The 23,885-nt window shown below is 40.9% G+C and overlaps 2 protein-coding genes across 3 annotated transcripts in view; one reads left to right on the top strand and one right to left on the bottom strand.

Moving 5' to 3' along the window:
- Positions 1-10,031, top strand: part of AOAH (acyloxyacyl hydrolase) — an 86,680-nt gene extending 76,649 nt beyond the window's left edge. For both annotated transcript variants that reach the window (XM_054192537.1, XM_054192536.1), the window contains exons 21-22: positions 1,181-1,257; positions 7,467-10,031. In XM_054192537.1, the coding sequence (XP_054048512.1) occupies positions 1,181-1,257; positions 7,467-7,595 (206 nt within the window). In that variant the 3' untranslated portion in view covers positions 7,596-10,031. The remainder of the gene's footprint in view (positions 1-1,180; positions 1,258-7,466) is intronic.
- A 1,561-nt stretch (positions 10,032-11,592) lies between these two features.
- Positions 11,593-23,885, bottom strand: part of ANLN (anillin, actin binding protein) — a 28,365-nt gene continuing 16,072 nt past the window's right edge. The window contains exons 18-24 of the mRNA XM_054193249.1: positions 23,710-23,748; positions 23,334-23,355; positions 21,800-21,912; positions 17,233-17,319; positions 15,579-15,686; positions 13,378-13,550; positions 11,593-12,970 (exon numbers count right to left, since the gene is read on the bottom strand). Of these exons, the coding sequence (XP_054049224.1) occupies positions 12,847-12,970; positions 13,378-13,550; positions 15,579-15,686; positions 17,233-17,319; positions 21,800-21,912; positions 23,334-23,355; positions 23,710-23,748 (666 nt within the window). The 3' untranslated portion in view covers positions 11,593-12,846. The remainder of the gene's footprint in view (positions 12,971-13,377; positions 13,551-15,578; positions 15,687-17,232; positions 17,320-21,799; positions 21,913-23,333; positions 23,356-23,709; positions 23,749-23,885) is intronic.

Genomic DNA, 23,885 nt, shown 5'->3' with positions numbered 1-23,885 from the left:
TCACCTATCTTGATATAAACCTCAGTTATTTTACTTCCTCCTCTGCTGTTTCTGACAGTGGAACAGTAGCCCCTCTACAAAGTAAAAAACGATACACAGTCTCAAACTCAACATATAGCATCATATATAAGGAGTTAGGCAAGCTCACCCCGTGCATCTGCATGCGCACTCCGTGGTGTAATCTAAATATTGCAAATTTGAAACAAAGCTCCAAGCCCTGTGTCTTGAAACAGCTTACTTTGGGTGTTGACTAAAGCATCTCAAGTAGGTTTCTATAGTCGAAGTGGGAATATCGCCCTTTCTGTGAATTCAAAATTAGTATGGGGACGCAGCCGTCATTTTTTTGAGACAATAGCCGGGGTCCAATAAACAGCGATGAGTCTAGGTCAGAACTGCGGTGCTTGAATGGAGAACACTTTCCTCCTGACAGGATGCCTGCGTAACGCTATTAAGAATTCGTAATCTGTCATTATAAAAGAAATTATTGAATTTACAGTCTGTTAGTGGCATATCCACTAGTCCCATGTTTGATCACTCCGCAGCCCTTTTGAAGGGAGAAAGCTTTTTACTTCTCTAATGGCTCTGGGGCTTACAGCACAGCGTCATTTGCATTGAATGTCATGCTTATGTAATTCAAAAGGTTATTTTGTTGGAGTTGAAAAAGACCGCTCAGAAGAGAAGTAACTGGAAATGACAGTCTAGTCCTGCAGACATCAGCCCATGCGAATATTGTGTTACCATCTCTTTCTCTAGAAAGCACTACTTTCTTCATGTCTCTTATTTTTTTGCACTGCTGAAGATGCAACTGAAAATGGGAAATGCACAAGTACTAGATCAGTATTCAATAATTTACAGCCTTACTTGCTACGGCATCCATCTTAGTTGTGAGGGAAAGTGAATTGTTTTACGATCTTTTATGTTCAAAGTGCTTCCTTGCATAAATATCGCAGAGAAAAAAAAAATTACAAATAAAGGCCTAAATACTGCCCCAAGGAGAAGGGATTGTACACAATATTGGCTCTGACAACTTTATATGAATTATCATAATCTTCATGCAGAGCTGTCCTGTGTTTAAAAATACCAGCGGTGCTGTGAGAAAGCTGGGGGGGGTGGTACATCTCCGGGCGGGCGCCTACGTGTTCCCCGGTGGTAACCCCTCCGCTTACGTTCTTCTTGGCAGCGGCCGAGGAGTGGCGCAAGATGGGAGGCCAGCCCTGGCAGCTGATCGAACCAGTCGATGGATTCCATCCCAGCCAGGTAAAAACCCGGCCCCGGCAGACGGGTGGGATGCCAGCGCCCGCCGCTGCCCGAGGCACCCGGTCGGACAGCCACGGGGATGCGGGTCGGGGGGGATTCCTCTTTTGAAAGAGGTGATGGCTTTAGCCCCAGAGCAGACGTCCCCCTTTCAGCCAGCTGCACTCTGTTCTAACTCCTGCAAGGTCTTCTGCTGCTTCCCTTCTCTCGTTGACCAGTAGACCCTGGCCAAACAGCTCTTAAGCCACAAAACCAGACCCTTGCCATGTAGGCTCGCTACCGGCCTGCTCAAACACCCGCAGGAATTTTGCAGGATCAGGGCAGCAACGCAGCTCTGGAAAAACCCGAGGGACGCCCCACTCCAGCCCTGCCCCTGCCCTGCAGCCTCCGAGGCCATGGGTTTCCCCACCGCAGCTGTCTTTTTGAAGCTATACCTTTAAATTGCTTTACGGTCTGCGAATACATGTATGAAGAAGTTTCCTCCCACTTGCTTGATCTCCAAGGATGGGTGGCAGGGGAAGGTTTAGAGTCAGAAATAAATGAAAGGGAAGAAGAAGGAGCTGCTCCGCTGTAACTCCTTGCTTGGGTTCGATAACCTACTGTGAGGTCGCCTCGTTCCCACCATATTCCCTTCAAAGGAGTTTTTTTTTTGACTCTGTGAAATGCATGGACAGAGCACGTTCTGCAATCAGCTACAAACAAAGCCAATTGGTTCTCTACACTCTAGCTTCAGGTTTCAAATATGTACGCAAAGCAAAGCAGCAGCCAGTCTTCCCCATACCGCCCTAAAGAAAAACTGCACGTGAGCTGGAATCCCACATGCAGTCTGTGGCAGCAACCACAGGGCACAGCCTGGCCAGGGCTCTCCTGCCGGTCACAACGTGGTCACCCCCAGCCACTGAGTCAACACGGGGCAGTGGGCAAGTCCCGAAAATAAAGGCCACCCTGCTTCCCTGCGCTTTTCAATCTTGACTCTTCAGATCAAGAATGAGACTGGGCTAAATTACGAGGGGACAAATTGCAGGAGGTGGGTGAGATGGAGAGGGACAGCAGAGCTGATTTTCCCCTCTCTGCCAGAGCGCTCTGCCCGACAGCAGCTGCTCTCCATCCCCTCATCTCATACTTAGCTATGAGAAGTTTCTTGCTACTTACTGCTGTGAGCAAATGAGCCCTCAAAGCGGCCAGCTCCACTCCCAACATACCTGCCCTGCCCAGGGGCACAGGCCTGGGCAGCAGTTGGTAGGAGGAGGGACAATCCTTGGTGATGTTTCTCTGGTGTATGATATCGTGTGCCATGGCCATATTCTCTGTGCCACGGCGAGAGCAGTTTGGAGAAAGCTGTTGTCTAGGGCACCGCTGCCTTCCTCCATGCTGCTGGCTGCACACCCTCTTCCACCCCGGCATGACCAAGCCGTGTGAGCAAACCCCACCATGCCACCCAGCCAACAGTAGCTCTTGGCAGGTCCCCCTGCTCAAAAGCACGAGGTGAATTTCTGGACCAGTTTTATGATGTGAGCTAACACGCCATATATATTCACTGCCACCACCAAATGACCTGGTGCAATACCGTCTTCCACGCTGGGAAAGAGCAGTCCGTGGAGAAGCACTTCAACGGGAGCACATTGCAAGCTCTGATGGATTCCAACATTTCAGCAGCTTCCCCATTGACTGTGCTGACAGTTCAGCCAGTGGGGAATGGCGGGGGGACGTCCAAAGCCAAAATACAGGCTTCGGTTGCTATCTTTTACATCCATGCCAGTCAGCCGAAGAAATATGGCGGCTTGCTTAGCCTTGCCAAGTCAAAAGAGGCTCCTGTTTGAAGAGGGACTCCTTCATAGCAGAAATTCCTGCCTGGCTACCAGGCAGTACCAGGAGAGAGCTGCATGAATGTAGGAGCTCGCAGCCCGGGGACGTGGAGAAAGCGCGTCTGGATTTTTTGCTGCAGGCCTTTTGCAAGGAAGCAATTAGAGAAAGCTTGGCAAATGAAACGAGAGCAAAAACAGTGACGAAATGAACCCCATTCCCATCCCTGCCATCTGGGGAAACGGTGCAATACAAAGAGCCTGGAGTGAAGAAGAAAAGATCTTTGCATTATTTTTGTGCCTTACCCTGAGGCTGGCCCGAGGCTTCTTATAACCCCCAGCAACAGGCCACCATGGGAGCCAAGCTCGCCAGACCACATTTTTTCATCCAGGCTCTTGCCCGTGTCCCATATCCCACCAGCAGCTGAAAGGCAGCACAGAGTTGAAGGCAGCAAGTATTTATCTTAAAGGGATGCCGCCTAAGCCAAAAGAAAATTACAAAAGTGCATTGAAGGGCAGCCGCAAACCTACACGCAGCCCCCGGAGTGCCGAGCTGCAGGATCTGGCGAAGCGCTGCCATATTTCACTCCCTCAGGACCTGGCATCCTGCAGCGGTTACGATCTCCCCCTCCTGCTGTTAGGATGACGTTAATGCTTTTATAGGTACATTTTCCCTTACAGTCAAGGTGCCAGCTGTAGATATGCCTCACTTCAAGTGAGTTATTGCCCTTCTAGGATTTATTAATTAGCCTTATCCAAACATCCACTGCTTTAAATCCATTTTTCTTTTCCTGCTAGTATACAGAATCTGTTATCAACATACCACTATTTGGACCAAGACGTAGCACTCTGCTCCGAAAGAGTGGCTCTCTTAATAAAAAGAAGGGGAAGTGTGAGCAGAGAGTGCTATTTAAGAGGACGCTTGAGAGAGATGATAAACAAGTCACTCACTCCTCATACTAGTTTTATTTAAAGTTTTACTTTCTACCGACGTGAATGCCTCTGGCCAGGTACGGCTCTTATACCGTATAGAGCTGCCTAGCGGGAGAGGATTGATGCTGTGCAGCTCCTCAAGCGAATGGGGGCTCTTACTTCAACCTCTGCAGCTATTCCCCACGCTTCACGTACAGCTCGACTAATAAACACGATGGATAAGACCTAGCCTGGGCATTGCTACTGAATTTTCTCTCTGAAGATCTCAAAGCACTTGACAAATATTCACAAATCTTTGAATTGAGCAGCACTCCAAGGAAAGCATAAAGATTTTAGCTCTTGCCGTCAGATGCAGGGAAAATTTGGAGTCTGGAATACAAGAACCGCAGTGCCCCTCTCTGCCAAGGGTGGGCTGGAAGGGTACCGCAATTCCTAGTCTTTGTGATACAGCAGTGGGCAGGATAAACTGGTGTCTGCCCCTGGATTTCACCGGCTGTTTATCTGCTGTCTCTTTAATTAAAAAAAAAAACCAACAACAAAACAACAACTTGCTGATATAAACATGGCAGAAGCAAGTGTCAGCATGTATATCCAGTAGTCCAGCTATGTAGGAAGGATGTGGAAGGGAACTGAACCTCCCTAACTGAGAGTTGCGTGCGTAGCATTGCAAGAAGGAAAAGAAAAAAAGAAAAAAGGTAAAATTCTCCCTGTCCCATTGGAGCTATTCTGGCTTTTCATGCATTGGAAAAAGGCTAGGTTAGGACACTCAGGCAAGAAAAACTAGACCCCATAGTTCCCACTCCAGGCAATATTTTATTTTATATTCAAAAACCCTTGGAAGAAGGGATAAACACCAAGTGCTTATTTGTTTAGCCCAGAACTTCATTCCTTACTTCAAATTTCTTCGGGGCAGGGGGTGGGGGGTGGGATGTCCCTGCAAGTTTTTATTAAGTCGCAAAACAGAAGGCTGCAAACAGGACACTCATTGTTGGCATAACTGCATTCCTTTTAAGTTTCAAAGCTAAAATTTGGCTCTGTGAGGTGTTTTTTCCAACACAGCCAACTCAGGCCAGAGGTGGAGGAAATTCACAGTGTTTACTTTTGACACCTAACAGCAAAATGCATCACTCGGTCTGTCTCAGTTCCCTCTAGAGCTGTCTCTGAGACACCGTGCCTCAAAGTCCGGCTCAGTTGTCCTTGGAAGAAATCTGACTTTCTCTTCCCATTGACTATAGTGGAAGCCCAGGCACCTTTTTTCCAGCACCTCTCCCTTACTATGAAATCTCACTGCAAACCCTTCTGAGCGCCAGATGGCTTCAAGGACATATTACTTCTCTCTAGAACAGCTGATTGCTTTGTTTGGATGACGGGGCCATGCATTTCAACAAGATCCTGCATAAATGGCTTTGTTTCTTGCTTTTTATGAAGCTACCAGGGAGAACGCGGAAGCCCTGAGCATCACAAACTGGAACCTGAGATGCTTGGAAGATTCTTGATGATTATGTACAGTCAGGAAAGCACAGCTTGAGCATGATTAGATTCTCCCTTTTCTCTTTCCTTAAGACATAGCGAAGCACATTCCAGCCAGAGAAAAAAAAAAAAAAAAAAAAAAAGAGAAAAAGCTGATGTGGCGCATATCAGATGAGTTGGGTATTTACCCTTTGCCGAGAGGCATCTCCATCGCCAGCTTGGTGCAAGAGGAGGAAACAGATAGCCAAAAGCTGCTGAAATAACACAGCCACCTCCCAGCTGCCGTCGCCCAGGGGTCTATGAGGAATAGGTAAAATGTCAATTAAAATATTGCTTAGGGGTGGTTGTCCTCACAAAAAAAAATTAATTGCAAAAAATGCACGAATTGTAGCGGGCCTCAGAGCACAAGAGCTTTGGAATTTAGAAAAGACCTACAAGAAAAGTGATTTCTAGAATCATGAACCCTTCTCTGTGCCACGCTACTCAGCCAGAGTAAATTACCGATACCATACGTGAAATGATGTCTGAGCAGGAGCCACATAGTCTAAGTACATATGCCTTAAATTTCAGTCAACAGTAGTCTGAACACTGTAGAGCATACTTCCAGCGATATTTTTGCAGAAGGTGCACCACAGACTCTGCTAAAAAACATACGGAAGGCTTAGGGACTTGTAAAGAAGGTCTGGAGACGATCATACCAGAACGGACCACTTTGACAGAGACTGGTCTCAGCCCTCTGGCAGACATAGGGTGTCCCAGAAGAGTCATGTTTGGTCACGTTAGAAATTTTGACGCGGAGAAAACACCCTATTGCACAGTCTCCCCATCCCTCTCCCCTGCCCCAATTCCTCCGTTAGCTTAATGAGACCTTGAGTGACCAGAATCTAAGAGGTTCCACCCCACAAAAGTGTCTCTTTGACACAAACTCTGAATAAAAGGAAGGTTTTGTCTTCTGGCCCATCATTACAGCTTCTTTCAAAAGCACAAGATTAAAAAAGATGCGCATAAAAAATTCCCCAAAGGCTCCAGTGTGTTCCCAGACTGCAAAACAACAGTATCCAAATAGTTTGATTCCATAAACCCATCTCGGCCCTTAAAAAAAAAAAAAAAGGCTTTGTTAGACCTGTTTAAACCTTATAATTACAATCAATGTCAGAGCGCGTTGTAGGGTTGAAAGTAAAGTTACCATATAAGCAAAGTATTACTGTAGGTCATAAGTTAGAACAAAAATGCATTAGCAAGCTGTGAAAACTCAAAGGAGAATCAGGCTGTTCTCTCCCTTTCTGCTACCCAGGCAATACAGCAGATACAATTTCTCTTTGGTGCATAACTTGTAGGGCAAAAACCTCTACGAAAGCTGGAATGGTTCTGACATCCAGGAGAAAAGCTATTTTATCACTTCTGCAGGTCTCATGGAAAAAAGCTTTGGAGACAACCAGCAGCAGGCGTGAACTTAGAGCATCAGAGCGGGGTAGTTTGGAACCTAGATATAATTGGGCCTCTTTTTCCTCAGCACCTATGGTTTCCTTACAGGATAGGAGAGAGAATTAGAAGTAGAAGCAGAATCTATTAGAAGTATCAGAGGCATTTAGGAGCATGAATTCCTTTGGGCTTGCAAGAGTTTTATGCGTTATGTCCAAGCGATGCTTTTGAAATACTTTCAAAATGTTTTTTTGGGGGGAAAAAAACCCAAAACAAATCAGACTCTACGGCTTTTGAATAGAAGTTTACAGACCAGACATCATAGGCATGGTTGGAGACTATTGTTAGACCGAAAGACTGGTCAGGAGGGTTGCAGATGTATGGTCCTCACCTTACTTTTACTGTTCAGAAGGATTTTCCCCCCATTTAAGCAGCTGGAGTAGGGTATTTTCTTTGGTTAGAGGTTACGGTCCATCACGTGGCTGTACAGGGGAGTCTTCTTTCTGGTGGGATGTCCTAAATGCTGGCATGAAACAGCTACGTTGTAGAGGCACAAGAAATGGATAGTATTTGTGCTGTTTGCAGATCGCGGCAGCCCTTGGGACAAGCATCACCTGGCGGAAGGCGCTGCACGAATGGCCTCATGTGCTTGGGAAGGAGAATCCGTTCAACCACCAGATTGAAGCCATATTCAAAGATCAAGGCGGACACTGACTTCCAAACTGCCGGAGCCCTGACGCTGTTTGCGGTGACGCTTCCCGGTGCGTTCAATGGAACAGGATGATTAAAGACACGCATACAAAAAAAAAGGGGGAGGGCAAGTTATCCGAGCCAGTAGCAGTGGGCATAACACAACACCATTCTTTTCAGTTTGTATCTCACCTGCACAAGTAGGCTATGCTTTTTCTGTGGAGCTACCAAAATAAAAATCAAAGGGTATCTGCCAGCTAGACCATTTATTGTACTGGTTTGCAAATCTGTGCATTTGGTTTTTTTCCATATACATAGCAAACTCCTAGCCCTACTTCATATTTTTTTGCCCCCTGCAGAACATGATTTCCCGGCTTTCCATTTGTACTGTTTCAGCCGTTAAACTGATCCCAAAAAGGAGCGGGGGGGGCGGGGTGAGAAACCCCAAACTCATTATGTTGCTATAAATTGTGTGTATGTAATTGCCCCAACTGTCAATACATTATTTAAGCTGCTATTTGCTTATTAAAATGTGCCAGGAATAACAAGGCGCTAGAATTTTGATTTGCCAGGCAGCGTTCGCGCAGGCTGACTGAGCACAGGTTCTCTTCCCCCCCACACACCATTAACAAGACAGTAACTTGACAACCCTTCATGTATTTAAAACAGGTTGCTTTTCCAAGCTTTAATACATCTTTACTCTTTTGCTTCCTAACCAATACGATATACCCGGCCCTGTGTCTTTCACAGGCACAGCCCAGGGAATCGCTGGAGATGCTGGGCAGCCCTTACCTGCTCTACTTCATGCAGACTTGAAGGCTGAGAACTACTAGTTTTTTCACCGTCTTATCCAATGCCTTTAGCAAAATAAGTAAATGAGTATTACAAATTAGAGACAGCTCTACCCTACTCACAACCTTACCGGTGACGAAGGGATCAGGCAGCATAAAATAGCATTAATTACAGGTGGAAAAAAACCCTGGGAAATAGAAAGCGTTAATGTGACATGACCAAAACCCACCCAAACCAGCCACAGCTCAGGTAGAATCGCTCTGCTCTTTCTGCCGGACACATCCCTTGCGTAAGGCTGCGACACCATGAGCCAGCTCTCAGGCTGTGGTCCAAACGAAAGGAGATGGCCTGGCCGCGTGCCTGGCCGCGTATGGACATTAGCACGTTGGCCATGGCTACCGGAGATGCATCTGCTCCATATTTTGAATAGGCAGAGGATGACTTGGCTAACGCTAATTTGATTGAAGCACGTATTATTGTTATCCTATATCCTCTTCCTTTTTTTTTTTTTTAAGAGTACAGTCAATGCCACATCTTTTATTAATGCAAAAATTCCTTTGGGACAACTGCTAACATTTAAGCAAATATTCAAGTCACCTACTTTAGGAAACCAAAGGGAATACATTCCTTAATTGAATGATACTCACTAATAAGGCCCCAATTCATTCAAGGCGTTTAGATGTTACCAAAATACCCAGTCTCCCAAGAAACGCTTTCAACTCCACAGAGGAAGGTGCCTGAGGAAGGCTATTTTGCACTAGAAGGAAAAGGAGATGCACCTGCTTCCTGCGCAAATTCTCTCCACCAAACAGCAGAACATTCGAGGCGCACTGGCCAGGTGGAACACCTTCTGACTATTTTTTATTACCTATTCAGGCTTCCTATCTTTCATTAAAAACAACGCAAGGACAGAAACAAGCGTATCCACGTGTTTTTACTATAGACCAAGTACAGCCCAGACAATAATTATAGAATATCAGATAGTTTCCTCTACACCAAAATACGGAAACGTAGCAATTAAAAGGGGGAAGGGAACAGTATGTGTATAGAAGCCACATTTTCAAGCGATCTCATTGCAAATTGTTGTATTTCATTTGAGGTTGGGATTTAATAACGCCAATTAGGAGTTTTACAAGCTGGTAAAACTGAAATTTCCTCAGCTAAAATAAGCTTCGTCGCCCAGAGCAAAGCATTTTCCATTTATAGGCTTTCTTATTAGCGAACATCTTGAATTTCTGAACAACTCAGGGCAGGGGGGAGGGGGAAAAGAGCTTTCTTATAGAATTAGAACAGCATCTTCTCAATCAAAGGTGGCCCGAAACCCCCATTAGCTGAACCCCAAAGCAAAGCTCTCAGATGTGCCCAGGGGGTGTCGGAGGGACTTGGTGAGACAGTCTTGCCACCGGCTGAAGGAGCACTGACCAAACCCTGCGTCCTCATGCCTCGAAGGCGAGCTCTGCGACTCAGAATTAGAAGCTGGCTGTATGCAGAAACTTGATTTGTTAACTAAGGCAGTAGCTATTTGGAAATAAAGATCAATTCGGGGCCTGTTAAGCTTTCAGCTTTTACAACCACTATGTTTCTCCATTATTTCAAAGAATGCAAAAAATCAGCTGAAGAGCTGCACCCCCAACCATCAATCACTTAACCAGTACCACGCTAAAAATAAACATCCTATATTTAAAGAAATGCTTCTGAAAAAGCTTGTTTATTCTAAAGCAGTAACGAACGCTGAATCCTAGTCTATTCCATTAGTTTAACTGTCTCATGGTGCTTAGATTGGTTGAAGGTGACAAATGCACGGGGAAGAGAGAAATAAACAGGGGGGGGAAAAGTTTCTCTTGGAAAGCTAAGTGTAGTTCCATGAAATTCAAACTTTATGGCACTACAGCTTTCTAGAAGGAATGGTCTAATCAAGGCCTTTTTTGGGGGAGAGTTAGAGCACATGAATACAGGGGGGATTATGTCACGGGCTAGTTGCAACGCACAGCACCTGGGAAGGGTTTCTTTGATGTTATTCTGTTCATAAACGGTTTTTGCAAAGCTGTGAGCTTGCTTTGAAATCATATAGTAGGAGCTATTTTTGAGGTATAGAACACCTATAGATACCTGAAGCTATTTGAATTGATGCCATCTGGCCTCTTCAAAAAGGATCTGCTAGAAATATGAAAAAATAAGTTTGCCAACAATTTTGAAAAATTTTCCACAGCTCACCCTTAAGAGCAGGAGAATCATAGAATGGTTAGAGTTGGAAGGGACATTAAAGGTCATCTAGTTCCAGCCTCCCTGCCATGGGCAGGGACACCTCCCACTAGCCCAGGCTGCTTAAAGCCCCATCCAGCCTGGCCTTGAACACTGCCAGGGAAGGGGCATCCACAACTTCCCTGGGCAACCTGTCCCAGTGCCTCACCACCCTCACAGTAAAGAACATCTTCCTGATATCTTATCATATGCTGTGATCTAAATCTACCCTCTTTCAGTTTGAGGCCATTACCCTGTGTCCTATCACTACACTCCCTGATAAAAAGTCCCTCCCCGTCCTTCCTGTAGGCCCCCTTTAGGTACTGGAAGGCCACTGTAAGGCCTCTTCAGAGCCTTCTCTTCTCCAGGCTGAACAACCCCAACTCTCTCAGCCTGTCCTCATGAACACACACAGATTCTACAAATGGATAATAGCCCAACTAAACTATAAAGCAGATACATCTAAAGTCATTGCCTTAGATATAGAATAGATATATCTAGTTCCATTCTGAACACCTTTCTATGGACTTGTTTCATAATTTTATACCTAATGATTTTTATTGACATCCACTTGGAAGTTTAAGTGGACAGCCTACCATGGATCCACAGATGAAATTTACTCTTCCACTGCCCATGTTGTATTGCTACTCTGCTGCCATCTATCACAAGAGAAGAGAACCATCCCTTCTTCCCATGCCCGAAGGACTGCTGGCCTCCAGCAGCTTCAACATTCATACAAGTTACAAGCAGTCCATGGTAACTGCCCACAGACAATCTGGCCTCCCCACTACAAAATGGGCTAACTGCCCCTCAGGCATGACTATCTTCCCAAATCAAGTGGTAGTTTGGGATATGCATACGGAATAGAATCCTTTCATAAACATTGTGTGGGGTCCAGCTTTTCTTCTTCAGTCTACAAACTAGTGTTTCAAATGCATAGATGACATTATGAAAAAAAAAAGCAGAAAGTGTTTTATTCTTTATTTTAAATGAATAAAATAAATCTCAATACATAGTTTGGAAATACTTAAAGACATCGGAAAAAGAAAAATAGATTTAAAAGGAAGAATACAAAAGTGGCAGGATGAAAACAGTACAAGCTAACAGAATTTAGTGTTTCAAGTGTGAATATATAACAGCAATAGCAATTTTAATATTCCACTATTGCATTTGCAGTAGTGAAGTAATGAGATAGTATTTCACTAAGCCCAGTGAAAAGCTGTGAAAATTGCAAGTTTTAACTGAATAGTTTTGCGATTTTAATGATGGGTCTGAAGTACTGTTTCTATCTGCATTTACGGACATGTCTATGAGGGGGAGGGAAGACCCATACTTTCGGCCAGTGGAGTATTAGCTGGTACATAGCAGCTTTGTAGTGCCTTAAAAAAAATAAAAACAAAAAAAGCACTTTAACAACCTATTCCTGGTTCTCAAATGGAGAATTCTAGCTTGTACAAACCATGAGTACCAGAAAATACTGACATATACAATCCTAAACCTAATTTTTTTTCTTTTTGTTTTTAATATAGCAGTCCTACCAAAATATTCAAGACCTGCCATTTCTATCAAAGTGCAATATACTGCATACATAATTCCACACTTGTAAAACACATAGGATACATGTCATGCACTTATTCATACCAGTTTGTATGAGAAATTGCAAAAGGAGTATGCATATATTGTGCATGTCTTTTGTTCTGACCACAAGGACACTGTGCAAGCAAGAAATCCCTATATTGCATGTTGTAGAATAAGATTTACTAGTAACTTCTGTGCCTGATTATTACAAAAAACCCAACAAACCCTCCGATATTAAATCTTGTGTTTCAGCACCATCCTTGTTAAAGAAGTCTGAGCTATTGTTTCTTCCAGGAAGCTGAGTTACCTAGTAAGCTTGTTTTTTCACTAGCTTGCCCCCCCACTTCCTGCCCTGAAGTGTGATTTCCTGCAATAATTTAGTTGTTTAAAGAGAATGGACTTATCTAAAAAAGACTTCCAAAAAAGGAGTTACTTAAATATTTAGCACATTTAGAAACAGCAAATTGCTTCCTACACCATACTCAAAAGCTAGGAAGTAAAAACGTTTTAAAATTCTTAAAATGAAATAAAAATACTGCATAAAGTTAAATACTCTCAAATTTAAAGCATAAGCGACCCAGAGGACTTCCTACATTTTCATTTAAGCTCTTTTTTTTGTGCGGGTTTTTGCATACAAATTTTCTTCGTATTTCCCTTCCAGAGTTTAAAGCTTTCCGATAGGTTTGTAGCAGGCATCAGGCTGCCACATGCGAAGGTCAACAAGGACTTGGTTGAGCTTTTGCATCCAAAGGTTACGCTCTTCTTTAGTATCAGCGGACAGCCAGTTCCTAAAAGGCAAAGAACCCCATGGATTAGATAAACCTGTCTCCGCCTCTACTTAGTTATTCTGAAAAATGTCAAGCTGATCATCCACGGAAGCCCAAATAGCAGGGGAAAAAGCAAAGTCAAATATTCCACAATCCTGCTACCAAGCTAGCTACCTGGCATTTCTGCTTCTGGAAAAGTCGAGTTCTTTGTCCTCAGAAGACTGAAATGGGACAGCAAGACAAAAAAGGACTAAAAGCAAACTAAACAGTTCAAGTGTCATCCCGAAGTCTTAGCATTTAAGTGAGCTTTGCATTGACATGTCAAAGTTATAAAGCTCCTATGTTATTAAAACTATCACTTGAGGCAAAACACCCCTCCCACACAAATCCCATATCCTCCCACAGCCTTCATGATTTTATCTACTCACTTTGTAACACAGAGCGTGTCTCTGCATTGGCTGACAAGAGTCTCTCTGTCATCTTCCCTCTGAGGACGGACAGTTATTAGTTCAAAAGTGTTGGGACGGGCACAGAACTCCCTGTTGGCAGGTTCAATCTGACGATTAGTGCAGTTCGCCAAGTTTATTCGGCCCAAAGGATGCTGAAAGTGAAGTTAGTTCATCAGTCAAGAATACGGCAATCAAGAGTAATTCTGAACAACATGTGCTTTGACAATTTTTGCCACATTAAGGGATGCCCCCATCCTCCACAAACCAATTACTCCATACAGAAAGAAGGATTCCACTTTTTGCATTTAAGAGGCATAGCTGAAGCAAGATAATATAGGCAATGGAACATGCCCTGCTCAGCCATGTACAATACAGCTAACAAATCGATCCCTTACCAAAGGTTTAGGCTCTAGAAAGATACATCCCCCCTTTTATTTATTACTTTAAAAAAAAAAAAGGTTTTAACTCTCAAATTCAAGAGAACTTCATAATAAAATTCTAACAGAGCGTAAACCCTGCCACCACTATAGAAAACAAGTACTTTAGGGATGCTTGCATCAGTCTTGTCAAAGCCTATAAAAGCATACAGATTAATCTTCAAACGTGCAACTGAGGCATCTAAGTGCCATATCCAGCTGCTTTAGGTCCCTCTATAGTCAACAGCTAGACCCCCTCAAAGAGCATTTCAAATTTCAAGGCAGTTATCTCTTTCTGCTGGCTATAGGCTCAGTTGTATGACTACAGTTAGTTACAGACCTTGGCTCCGATTCTTCACACCTACAGAATACCTCATCAGGGAAACATCACTGCTGCACCTGGCTTGGAGAGGAGTTTGCTATTTATTGGGCATGTTCACTATACTATTCCATAGATAGTTAAAATAATCCCAGTTACAGGAAAAAGGATAGCTCCATTTCCAGGAACATTAAGAAACAGGTTGCATGTTGGTGATATAGGTACAGCCATGGGAAGTTTATTTAAAAAAAATAATCCACGATTTAAAGCAATCATTGCCCAATACTGATATTTCTGAGCTACATCTATAGCTACATCTATCTCTGCATGATAGAACAGATATAGCAGGGGTAAGGGGAAGGATTTAATGAGGACAGAGTTTAATATTCCTGTATCTGATAGTATATCAAAGGAACATAGCTGACCCTTTCTCAGGATGAGAGTGAAACAAGTCTAGAAGATTTTCAAGAACAGAATCTGGAAAACAAACCAAAGTTTCTTTCTTGCAGACAGAAGCAGAATAGGAACATTTTTCTTGCTTAACTCAATTTTTTTTGCCTATCTTCTATTACAGTAGGCAGAGATTTTTCCCTCTTTCCTGGCAGGGAAAGAAAGTACATTGATATATTTTGGCAGTGTCAACTATCAGCATATGGTCTTCCTCTGTTAGCAGGGAAGAAACTAAACTCAGGCATCTGGATTGGCATAGAAGACCCAGAAGGACCAGAGTTTGCCACAGAGTTTGGGAAAGAAAGCTTTCTGCCAACAAACAAGCAAGTGTTTAATGGTAAATTGCTTAAGTGAGTCAGAAAAACCCTCTTGAAAACAGCCTTTAAAAGGACCTGGAAATATTTCGGTATGCACTGCAAGAATAGGCTAAGGAGACAAGGTTCACCTCAGTGACAGATGAACCTCCAATTTGTCTCATTAGCCAGACAATAACTTAGGTTTCCGTGAGAATCGTTTAAAAAGCACCAGTTTCAGCTATGGTGTGGATCTGCAAGAACACAATGACCACAAATAAGATGGTCCATAATTATAGGTATGCTTCTGCAATATAGAAGGATTGTCCACTCTAATTCTTTACCATATTAAGTATTAAAGTCAACTAGGTACAGTCTGCTTATGTAGATGTACAGTCTGATCAATTTCAATTAAATAATTAGTCATTTGACAAGCACAACGGAAAGCCTTAAGACTAAAGGAGAAATTAAATATGGATCTTCCTCCACTTTTCCCCTTTCCCACCAGATTAAGTGGTCAGTTTCTACGTTTGCCCTGGTTTGTGTGCCCCTCCATTCCCCAAGGAAACTTTGAGCTTGAATCTCATGCTTTAAATGTACTTACCTGTTTTTAAGACTAAACATTACTGTCATTAGAAATGACCAGCTAGTTGTGCAGGGTACTATAGAACTTTAGCCTTGAACTTTGTAAAACACCATTACCTTCCGTTTTTCATCATCTGGGTATGTCCAGTAAGATATACAATTTCCAGACAGCACACACCAGCGCCTATGCCACGCTCCAAATCCACTAACATCTTCGAACATAGTCTTAAAAAAAAAAATTTAAGAAATGGGGTAACATTACACCTTGACCTTTGCCTGTACTCAATTATTTTTTCTAACAGAATAGTTTTGCAAGTACAATCCTTCATAGAAGTGTAAGAAAAAGAAAAAATATAGACTGGGAGAGACTTCTATTAGTACAGTATATTTATTTTCCAAATATCACAGAAAATGGGCTTATGCTATCATTCGCAGGTTTATAACATTTTGCTCAAAATGCACCTATCACTGCTATTTCAAATTACCAGATTTCCACATTGACAGTGGCAAGCATGCCCAATACTTTACGATAATGGAGGGTTACTTATAGCAGGTACAGGACAAATGGTTCACAAAGCATGTATTAGTATCGCATAATTGATTATGATTAGGTATTTAAGTCATCTTTGACTTAGAATTCAGGATTACAAAACATTTGTCTACTCTGCAGGCCACACTCAGGAGTCCAGTCAGTTCAAAAGAAATTAGAAATTGATTTTTAAATGTTTGTGTTGGCAGTTATTTTACTGGATGCAGTATTATGTCGATTTCAAGCCCCATTTCCTTGGTACTGGAACAGAAAGTTTAGTATCTGCCTTCTATTCCTGATCCCTCTTGAACCTGTACAGAACTTTTTTTCTAATTAAATTGTGTTGTGTTTTTCAATCTTCACAATTCAGATTATAGTTTTTAATGGTGCAGGGAGTTTCCAGACTCTTACTATGAAAAAATTTAATATGCATGTACACCATTCTTCAGGTTTTACATATTGTATAGTAGAAGTAAACAAGGACATTCTTAAATTAGTACACAAAAACATGGGATAGCAAATACCATAAGCATGTGACATGGTTGCATCTAATGAAACCTGTTCAACTTCAATTAAGGAAAAGGAGACAGAAAGAACTGCTTCAGAAGAGTCTAAAGACATTCCGATTTCTGAAAACACTAAAATAACAGCAAATGTTAGTGTTTTGCTGAAGTATTTTCCTAGCACATTCACTGCCATCTGCTGGACATAATTCTCAACAGCTCCACCTATTAGGGCCAAGTATCAACTGCCTTTTCCAAGTCCAGTATTTCAGACAGAACTGCTCAGGATGTTTCTCAAAAAATACTGTCACTTCCTGATAAATCAAAGTCTGTGCATACAGTGGAAAAAAATAATAAATATATATCTCTTTTGCTAGGGAGATTTTGTTTTTACGAGACAAAAAAAATTCCAAGATGTCCTGTAAAAGTTTCTGGCATAAAAATTGGAATCTCATCTCACAGATTATAAGAAGAGAAGGTTAACTGAAGTTCAGAAAAACAGATGAACAGTGTTTAGAAGAAAAAGATATATAAACTCCTAAAAGGTAGCTTTAATTTTAGACATGTTTAGAAGATAAACTAGGAAAGTTCTGAGGTCTGGTTCAGGGCAGGGAGGGGGCAAAAAGTCAACCCAGTTTTAAGCTTCACAATCACTGCAAATACACATGAAATTACAAAAGTGACTACATTGATCAGGACCTGTAATTTCCAAGGAAGAAATTTGAAGTGAATGCCTTACCAAGAACCCTTTTTCCTCTACAGAAGAGTCCACTTGGCATTTTATCTTTAGATATATATGACCTTCCAAAGGAGACAAAAAGGGAACCTGCAAAAAGTAAAACAATTAGTCATTTAATTTTGACACCTCCCAACTCTACAAGTTCAATCAAGCCACCTGCACCAGGATGTTAGCACTGTCCTGTTGTTAGGATCTTCAGCCAGAAAGAAGCAGTCAGTCTCAAGCAAGACAGTAATAATCACTTTTTGTTTCAAGTTCATTTAGAAGCTTTTCAAGACTTATTTGCATATTAGTTTGCTCAGTACATATGCGCAAACATGCTTCTGTCTAGAAAAACAGGCACTCCAAGCATGGTTAAAAACAACACGAGGCACCAGTCCACATCCTGCAAGCTTGTGCTTAAGTTCGACATTAAGCTGTTTGGAAAATATCAAAGTGGGCTTAAACAGGATTGGCACTTGGATTCCATAAGCATTTTTGGCAGATACTGGTGTAGTAGTGCCTACTCAGATAAATATTTGTATAGAAGAACCTAGAAGGGGAAAAAGTAATGAAAGCAGTTGTTCTCAACTGGCATTCAAGATGTTGAGACCTGTGTTAAGTCATTCCTAACAAACGAGGTTACAAGCCATATCTTCTACTAGTGAAAAAAAAAAAAAAAAAGAAAAAAAGCAGCTTAACTACCATATCAAAGGTTGGTTAAACATTTCAAAGAGTTTTGAGGAGGAGCAAGCAACAATGCCTGCCTTTGGACAGCACCCCACTACATTGAGTGCTATCAAGAGATCACATCCCTTCTTCCTCCTCCCCCCCCAGAAGCTGAGACAAATTGCTAATTCGATAAGCAAATGATGGTCTGCAGGGCATTCTACACACTATATTTTGCTGCTAATCTGAATAAGCAATACTGTAAGAATCTTGAAAAAGTAATCAGAAACATCAGTGCTTTGTCTTACTAGAAAAACTAGAAAGGTTGATGGTGCTGCTCAAATACAGAGAAAGAACCATTTACCAGGGAATAGGCACGTGTACACAATAATGAAGTAGCTTTTAGAGCATTGGAATCAATGTCAATCAAACAGAATTAAATTTTGCTAGTAGTTACGATGAACAAAAAGTAACCCTCAGTAGTTAAAAGTGCACATCTGTAGGCCTCAGTGAACCCTGCAGAACACCAAAATAGATGTTATGGTTAGAAACTGATTGCCTTTGAATTGTAGGCATATTGCAGCTTCCTCACAGACACACGATATAAATGTGCACAAGCAGGTGATCAAATCATTTTTACATGTTACATCTACTCAAGACAGCATGCATGGCTTGCTCATGTACTTGGCCCTACAGTACAGCACAGCAAAATTTTTAGCACCATGTGGGAGTCTGCATGACCATTTGGGAAGCAAAAATAGTAAACTGTTTGCACATAACAGAAATAAGTTGAATTAGTCCTGGATTTTTATCAGCGAAGACAACTATAACCCTACATGCTACACCAGGGAATGTTTGCTTATATCCTACAAAACCACAGTAAAAACCACATCTGAATGAGGGCCTCAAGGAAGTTTAGCTAATTCCCCACTTCAAGTTTGTAGTTTTTGCATTCTTTTCTAATTTATTTAAGGACAGAAGAATCTACTTCATGGATTATGAAGTTTACCAGCGAAGAGCTGTGTGACAGTAAAGCAAAAAGGCTGTATAACAAATGGAATGTATCTGTTATGCAAGCCTACAGCACCATTACTAATTACTAATACAGGTCTCAGAACACCCTCCCGTACACATGAGAAAATATTACATTCCAGACAACAAGAGGCAAGTGAGGTAGAAGTGGTGGAACATCCAGCTAGAGGAAGAGAAAACTAAAGCCCACGACTAGGCTAGCTTGCATTCGTGTGGTCATTCAGTTATGTACCATAAGAAGCCAACTTACTGCCATAGAAGATTATCTGTAAAGATACTCAAGATAAATGTCAAGAATTTGCAAAAAATTGGTTTCTTAAGAGACTTTTGATTACAAATAGGAGATGATAGGTACTAGAATTATCATCTGCTTAATTTTGAGATAAAACATATGTAAAGTCATCTAAAACACTTTCTTCTGATGGATCTGAGGTAACTATTAACTAAATAAAACTATTTTCAGAGATTAAAGACCAATTACTTCTTTTAAGCATATCAATTTACATAATTGCTAAAGCAAAAAATGTACACACGAAGCAAAATATTTTAATTGTACATTTGTGTACATATAAGAACCTCACATTCTTATGTGTTTAGTAGTTTCAAAGCTTTAGTTCTTTATGATTGCTTTTCACTTAAAAAACAAAGGTCTCGATAAGTCTTGACAGAACAAGGTCTCAATAGAATAAGAAACAAGATATTTAGTTCCTGAGTGATTTAAACTTTTTTCAGGGGCAAAAAGTTGAGTTAAACCAACATTTAGGCCACCAGTCATTTTTCCCTGGTCCTCTATCAGCAGAGTAGCTGTTTCTATGTTCTGTGCAGTTCATCAGGAAATTGGCTCAAATTTCCTAACTAGCAACCTTCAAGAGACACTTCAATTTGTTTTGAAGTAAGAAAACCTCTCCTCTAGTAATCTAGGAAGACAACAGACGCATGCTATTTAAGGAAAAACCCTAGGTGGCTTAAATAACTTTGAGTTCTATCAGCATGCTTATTACTGTAAGAAACAGGGAGGAAAATTCTGCAAGTCTTAAAGGCTCTTAACATCTTATGTTCTGTTAGTAAGTCTTCATAAATATTTTCTTAGAGGAATTAAAAAAACACCATCAAAACTGCAAAAAGGCCAGACAGATGTGAGCAACATGCACTAGGAAGCAGTTTCCTATTTTAGATTATGAACTAAAGGATCATAGCAACCTTGTCCTGGAACATATAGCCCAACAGTTCTTTTTCCTCCCCTTCAAAATTTATCTAGGGAAAAAAGAAACATGCTCAATGTGATTAGTATAAAGTTAATGTTTATAAACAAAGGACACAGTTATACATTAGTACATTTTGGTCCTTTCTACACTGAATTTTAACAGTGCATATAAAAGGGAGGAACGAAACAAAAATCCCAATGTGGCAGCAGTTTATTCTGTATTAGAAATGCATGTAAGCAAGTTAAAAAGCAGCTGTTTGGTACAGCCACAGGCCAAGTCAAAACTGAAGCTTCACAGAGGTGCTAATTTAACAAAAAAAGAAAGTTATCCAACAAAAAGGAGAATTCTTATCATAACTGTTGAAATTTGCACCTGGAAACAATTAACTAAGTGATGGTTTCCCTGGAATTCTATTCAAACCTTGTGCTACAGTTTTCTAGTCCAGTCCAGTGTTCCTGTACTAAGAGTAAACCAAAAAGTTCAGACTCAAATTGCTGAATATAATGCAAAAGCTGATTCCCATAACTCCAAGAACAAGGGAGTTCCAATAACCAAGCCATACACAAAATAAGATAGGTACACACAGTTCTGCTTAAGATGAACGTTTATGATGAAGAAGCCAAGTTGGTACTTCTGAAGTTCACACAGTCAGTAACAGCAGTGTAATTCCACTGTTCAGTTCTGCAAACTATTCCAGTAAAGGAGTCTGCTTCTATTCTCAAAAAACGGAACTTATAAAAAACAAATTGAGATTATTGCGATATTTTGGTTTTTATCTTGTACATAAACACAACCAATACTTGTTATCTCATCTCAAGCTAAAATTGCAATACTACTATCATCCCAATAAAACTTAATTAGCCAAGAAAATTTATTCTTGTGCTGCTGTTTGGATAAAGCTGTAATTTAGTACTACCATAAGCTGTAGTAACTTTTGAATTAATTTAAGTAAGCTTAGAATAGGTACTGGCATAAACAACTATTAAAATAGGTTTCAGGTACGACATATTACCAGTTTGGAGATTACAGTGAATGTAAGAATGTGTTTTTTAATTTCTAATGGTAAGAGCCAATAAACATATTCTGTTTAGACAAAGAACTAATGGTATCAAACTCAATAGCAGTGCTCTTTCAAAAAATAGTTTTCTTCTACAAATTTAATTGGGATATGAAAAGAAACTCATACTCCTAACTATATTCAAACAGCAATTTTTAAGTCAATTAAATACAGAAAATTTAAAATACTTCATTGTCATTAAAACACACTTAATGTCTTATTTAGTGATAACTGCAAGACTAAAGGCAACAAAGAATATGAAGACCACGTACAGAGATGCCAACTGCATACATTATTTTTTTGTCAGTGAAAACAAATCAGTAAACAAATGCCTTCATTATCTTTGCATAACCATACCTTAGATTGAGCTACAGAAAAGAACGAACATCTGGCATAATATGCTAAGTCTTTTTCTGTTGTATCTCAAAATTACATTTCAGTCTTATGACATTAAATATGAGTAACAACAATTATATATTTTATATATAAATGTAAATAACATATGTAAACCTATGTTTCATTCCTGGGATGGTAATTTCACCTGAAAACAGTAAACCCAGACTCATCTTTGTTTTTCTAGTAGTATGCAATTGCCTTTAGATTAGTAACCAGTCATTTCCATTACCTTGTCCAGTGCAAATTTGGCATTTCCTACAGAAGACAGCGATAGCTTGTGGGATCCAACAAGGATAAAATTAGTGGTGCGTACAGCATTGGGGCCACCTGGACTGGCCATGGCTGTGGAGAGAAAAGTTAAAGTCAAGTCATAACACACCACACTATCTTAAAAAGGCTTTATTTGTACTACTGTGTGCATGCCCTTCTCAGTACTCCAGGAGCAGCATTCTTTGCAGTGTAGCCCAGCAGCACATTCAGAAAGGATCTTGGTGCCCACCATTCCTCCTCAGTAGAGCTTTTCTTTCAGAAAGAAGTTTTGAAATATTCACAAAGATGATGACAAAGCATTCTAAGATGTCTCAGGGGGACAGAGAGCACTCTAGGGCACACTACAAAGGACATATGCCCTGCAGTAGGAGCTTGACTTTCAAATCTCTTTACTTTTTCTTAAGTGACAGGCTGCAGTCTTCCAGAATTTGTATGCCTATGCTCCTTTTCGCACTTTTATCAATAGAAATATGCACTATAGCTCTGGCACAGGAATTTGACTAATGGAGGCAGCGTGTAAACATTCCACAGATAGTTCATGAGCTCCTTATTGCTGCAATTTGCACTAAAGCTAGCTCAAGCATCTCATACTGTAGTTAGACAAGTGTATAACACATTTTTATGTTGTTAGAAAAACACTCAGAGATGCTGTTCCTCTCCCCCAAAAGTCAGAAGCATATAAGGGGGACTGGAAGTATATTAGGGGACTGGAACACCTCTCTTATGAAGAAAGGCTGAGGGATTTGGGTCTCTTTGGTCTGGAAAAAAGACGGCTGAGGGGGGATCTTATTAACACTTATAAATACTTAAAGGGTGGGTGTCAGGAGGATGGGGCCAAGCTCTTCTCAGTGGTGCCCGGGGACAGGACAAGAGGTAATGGGCACAAACTTGAGCATAGGAAGTTCCACCTAAACATGAGGAGGAACTTCTTTCCTTTGAGGGTGGCAAAGCACTGGAACAGGCTGCCCAGAGAGGTGGTGGAGTCTCCATCTCTGGAGACATTCAAAACCCGCCTGGATGCGTTCCTGTGCAACCTGCTCTAGGTGACCCTGCTGTGGCAGGGGCGTTGGACTAGATGATCTCCAGAGGTCCCTTCCAACCCTATGATTCTATAAATATGTTAAAAACACTACATACAAGCAATACTTCAGAATCTGTTTGTATTTTCAATTTTGCTGTATATTACTTTGTTGACATCAGACTCTAGTTTAAAATCTTAAAATTTGTTTGAGTTCATCTTTTCAGGAAAAGAAGGTAAACCACAGGCATTTGATACCAGATACTAATTTTGATTTTGTGAAGAGATCTTCCATTTAATGTAATGGTAACTTGGATATAAACACAGGGACAGTTTCTGGGCTGGCAAACTGAAATAATTCTATGTTTATTACTCCCAAATTATCATCTGTTAAAAGTATTATTTGTTGATATACTGCTTTAGACAGCAAGCGTAGATTATTCATTTTGGCTTAAGATGTTTAGATTTTACTTACCTGGAGTAAGAAGTGTGCTTTTCTAGAGAGAGAGAGAGAAATAAAAGCTTAGCGGAAAAGTAATTTCTGACAATTTCTACAGAAGACTAAACTAGCTTATAAAGAAACTAGATCTGAAGTACTTTAAGCCAAACAGAAACAACTTGAAAAGAAAGTCCAAATAAGTGTATAGTCACTACATATTTCCAGCATTACATATTTAGAGCTGTCATTTATTTCTTGAGCTAAAGAATTTGGCAGAAAGCTGGATAGTTTATGGAGTTGCAAGTATGGGACACAAAGTGTTTACTATGGGCGCGGCCTTATTCAGTGTGAGAATATGGTCTTTGAAAGTCATCATAACCAGATCTTGTTACAATATTACATTCATACTTACAGAGGTAATAGATGTTAATAATCTCTTTGGAGTAATAACCTACAAAAGAATATAAGAAGATAAATGCATTTCCTGCTGAATTTGTCTACCACATTGGCATGAAAATTAGAAAGTGAAGTTACTGAAGGCTTATCTAAATAAATTTTGAATGGATACTAGTTGTAATGAGTAAATCT

Source organism: Rissa tridactyla, chromosome 2 (genome assembly GCF_028500815.1).
Source record: "Rissa tridactyla isolate bRisTri1 chromosome 2, bRisTri1.patW.cur.20221130, whole genome shotgun sequence".
NCBI lineage: Eukaryota > Metazoa > Chordata > Aves > Charadriiformes > Laridae > Rissa > Rissa tridactyla.
This window is presented reverse-complemented; position numbering and strand designations above follow the sequence as displayed.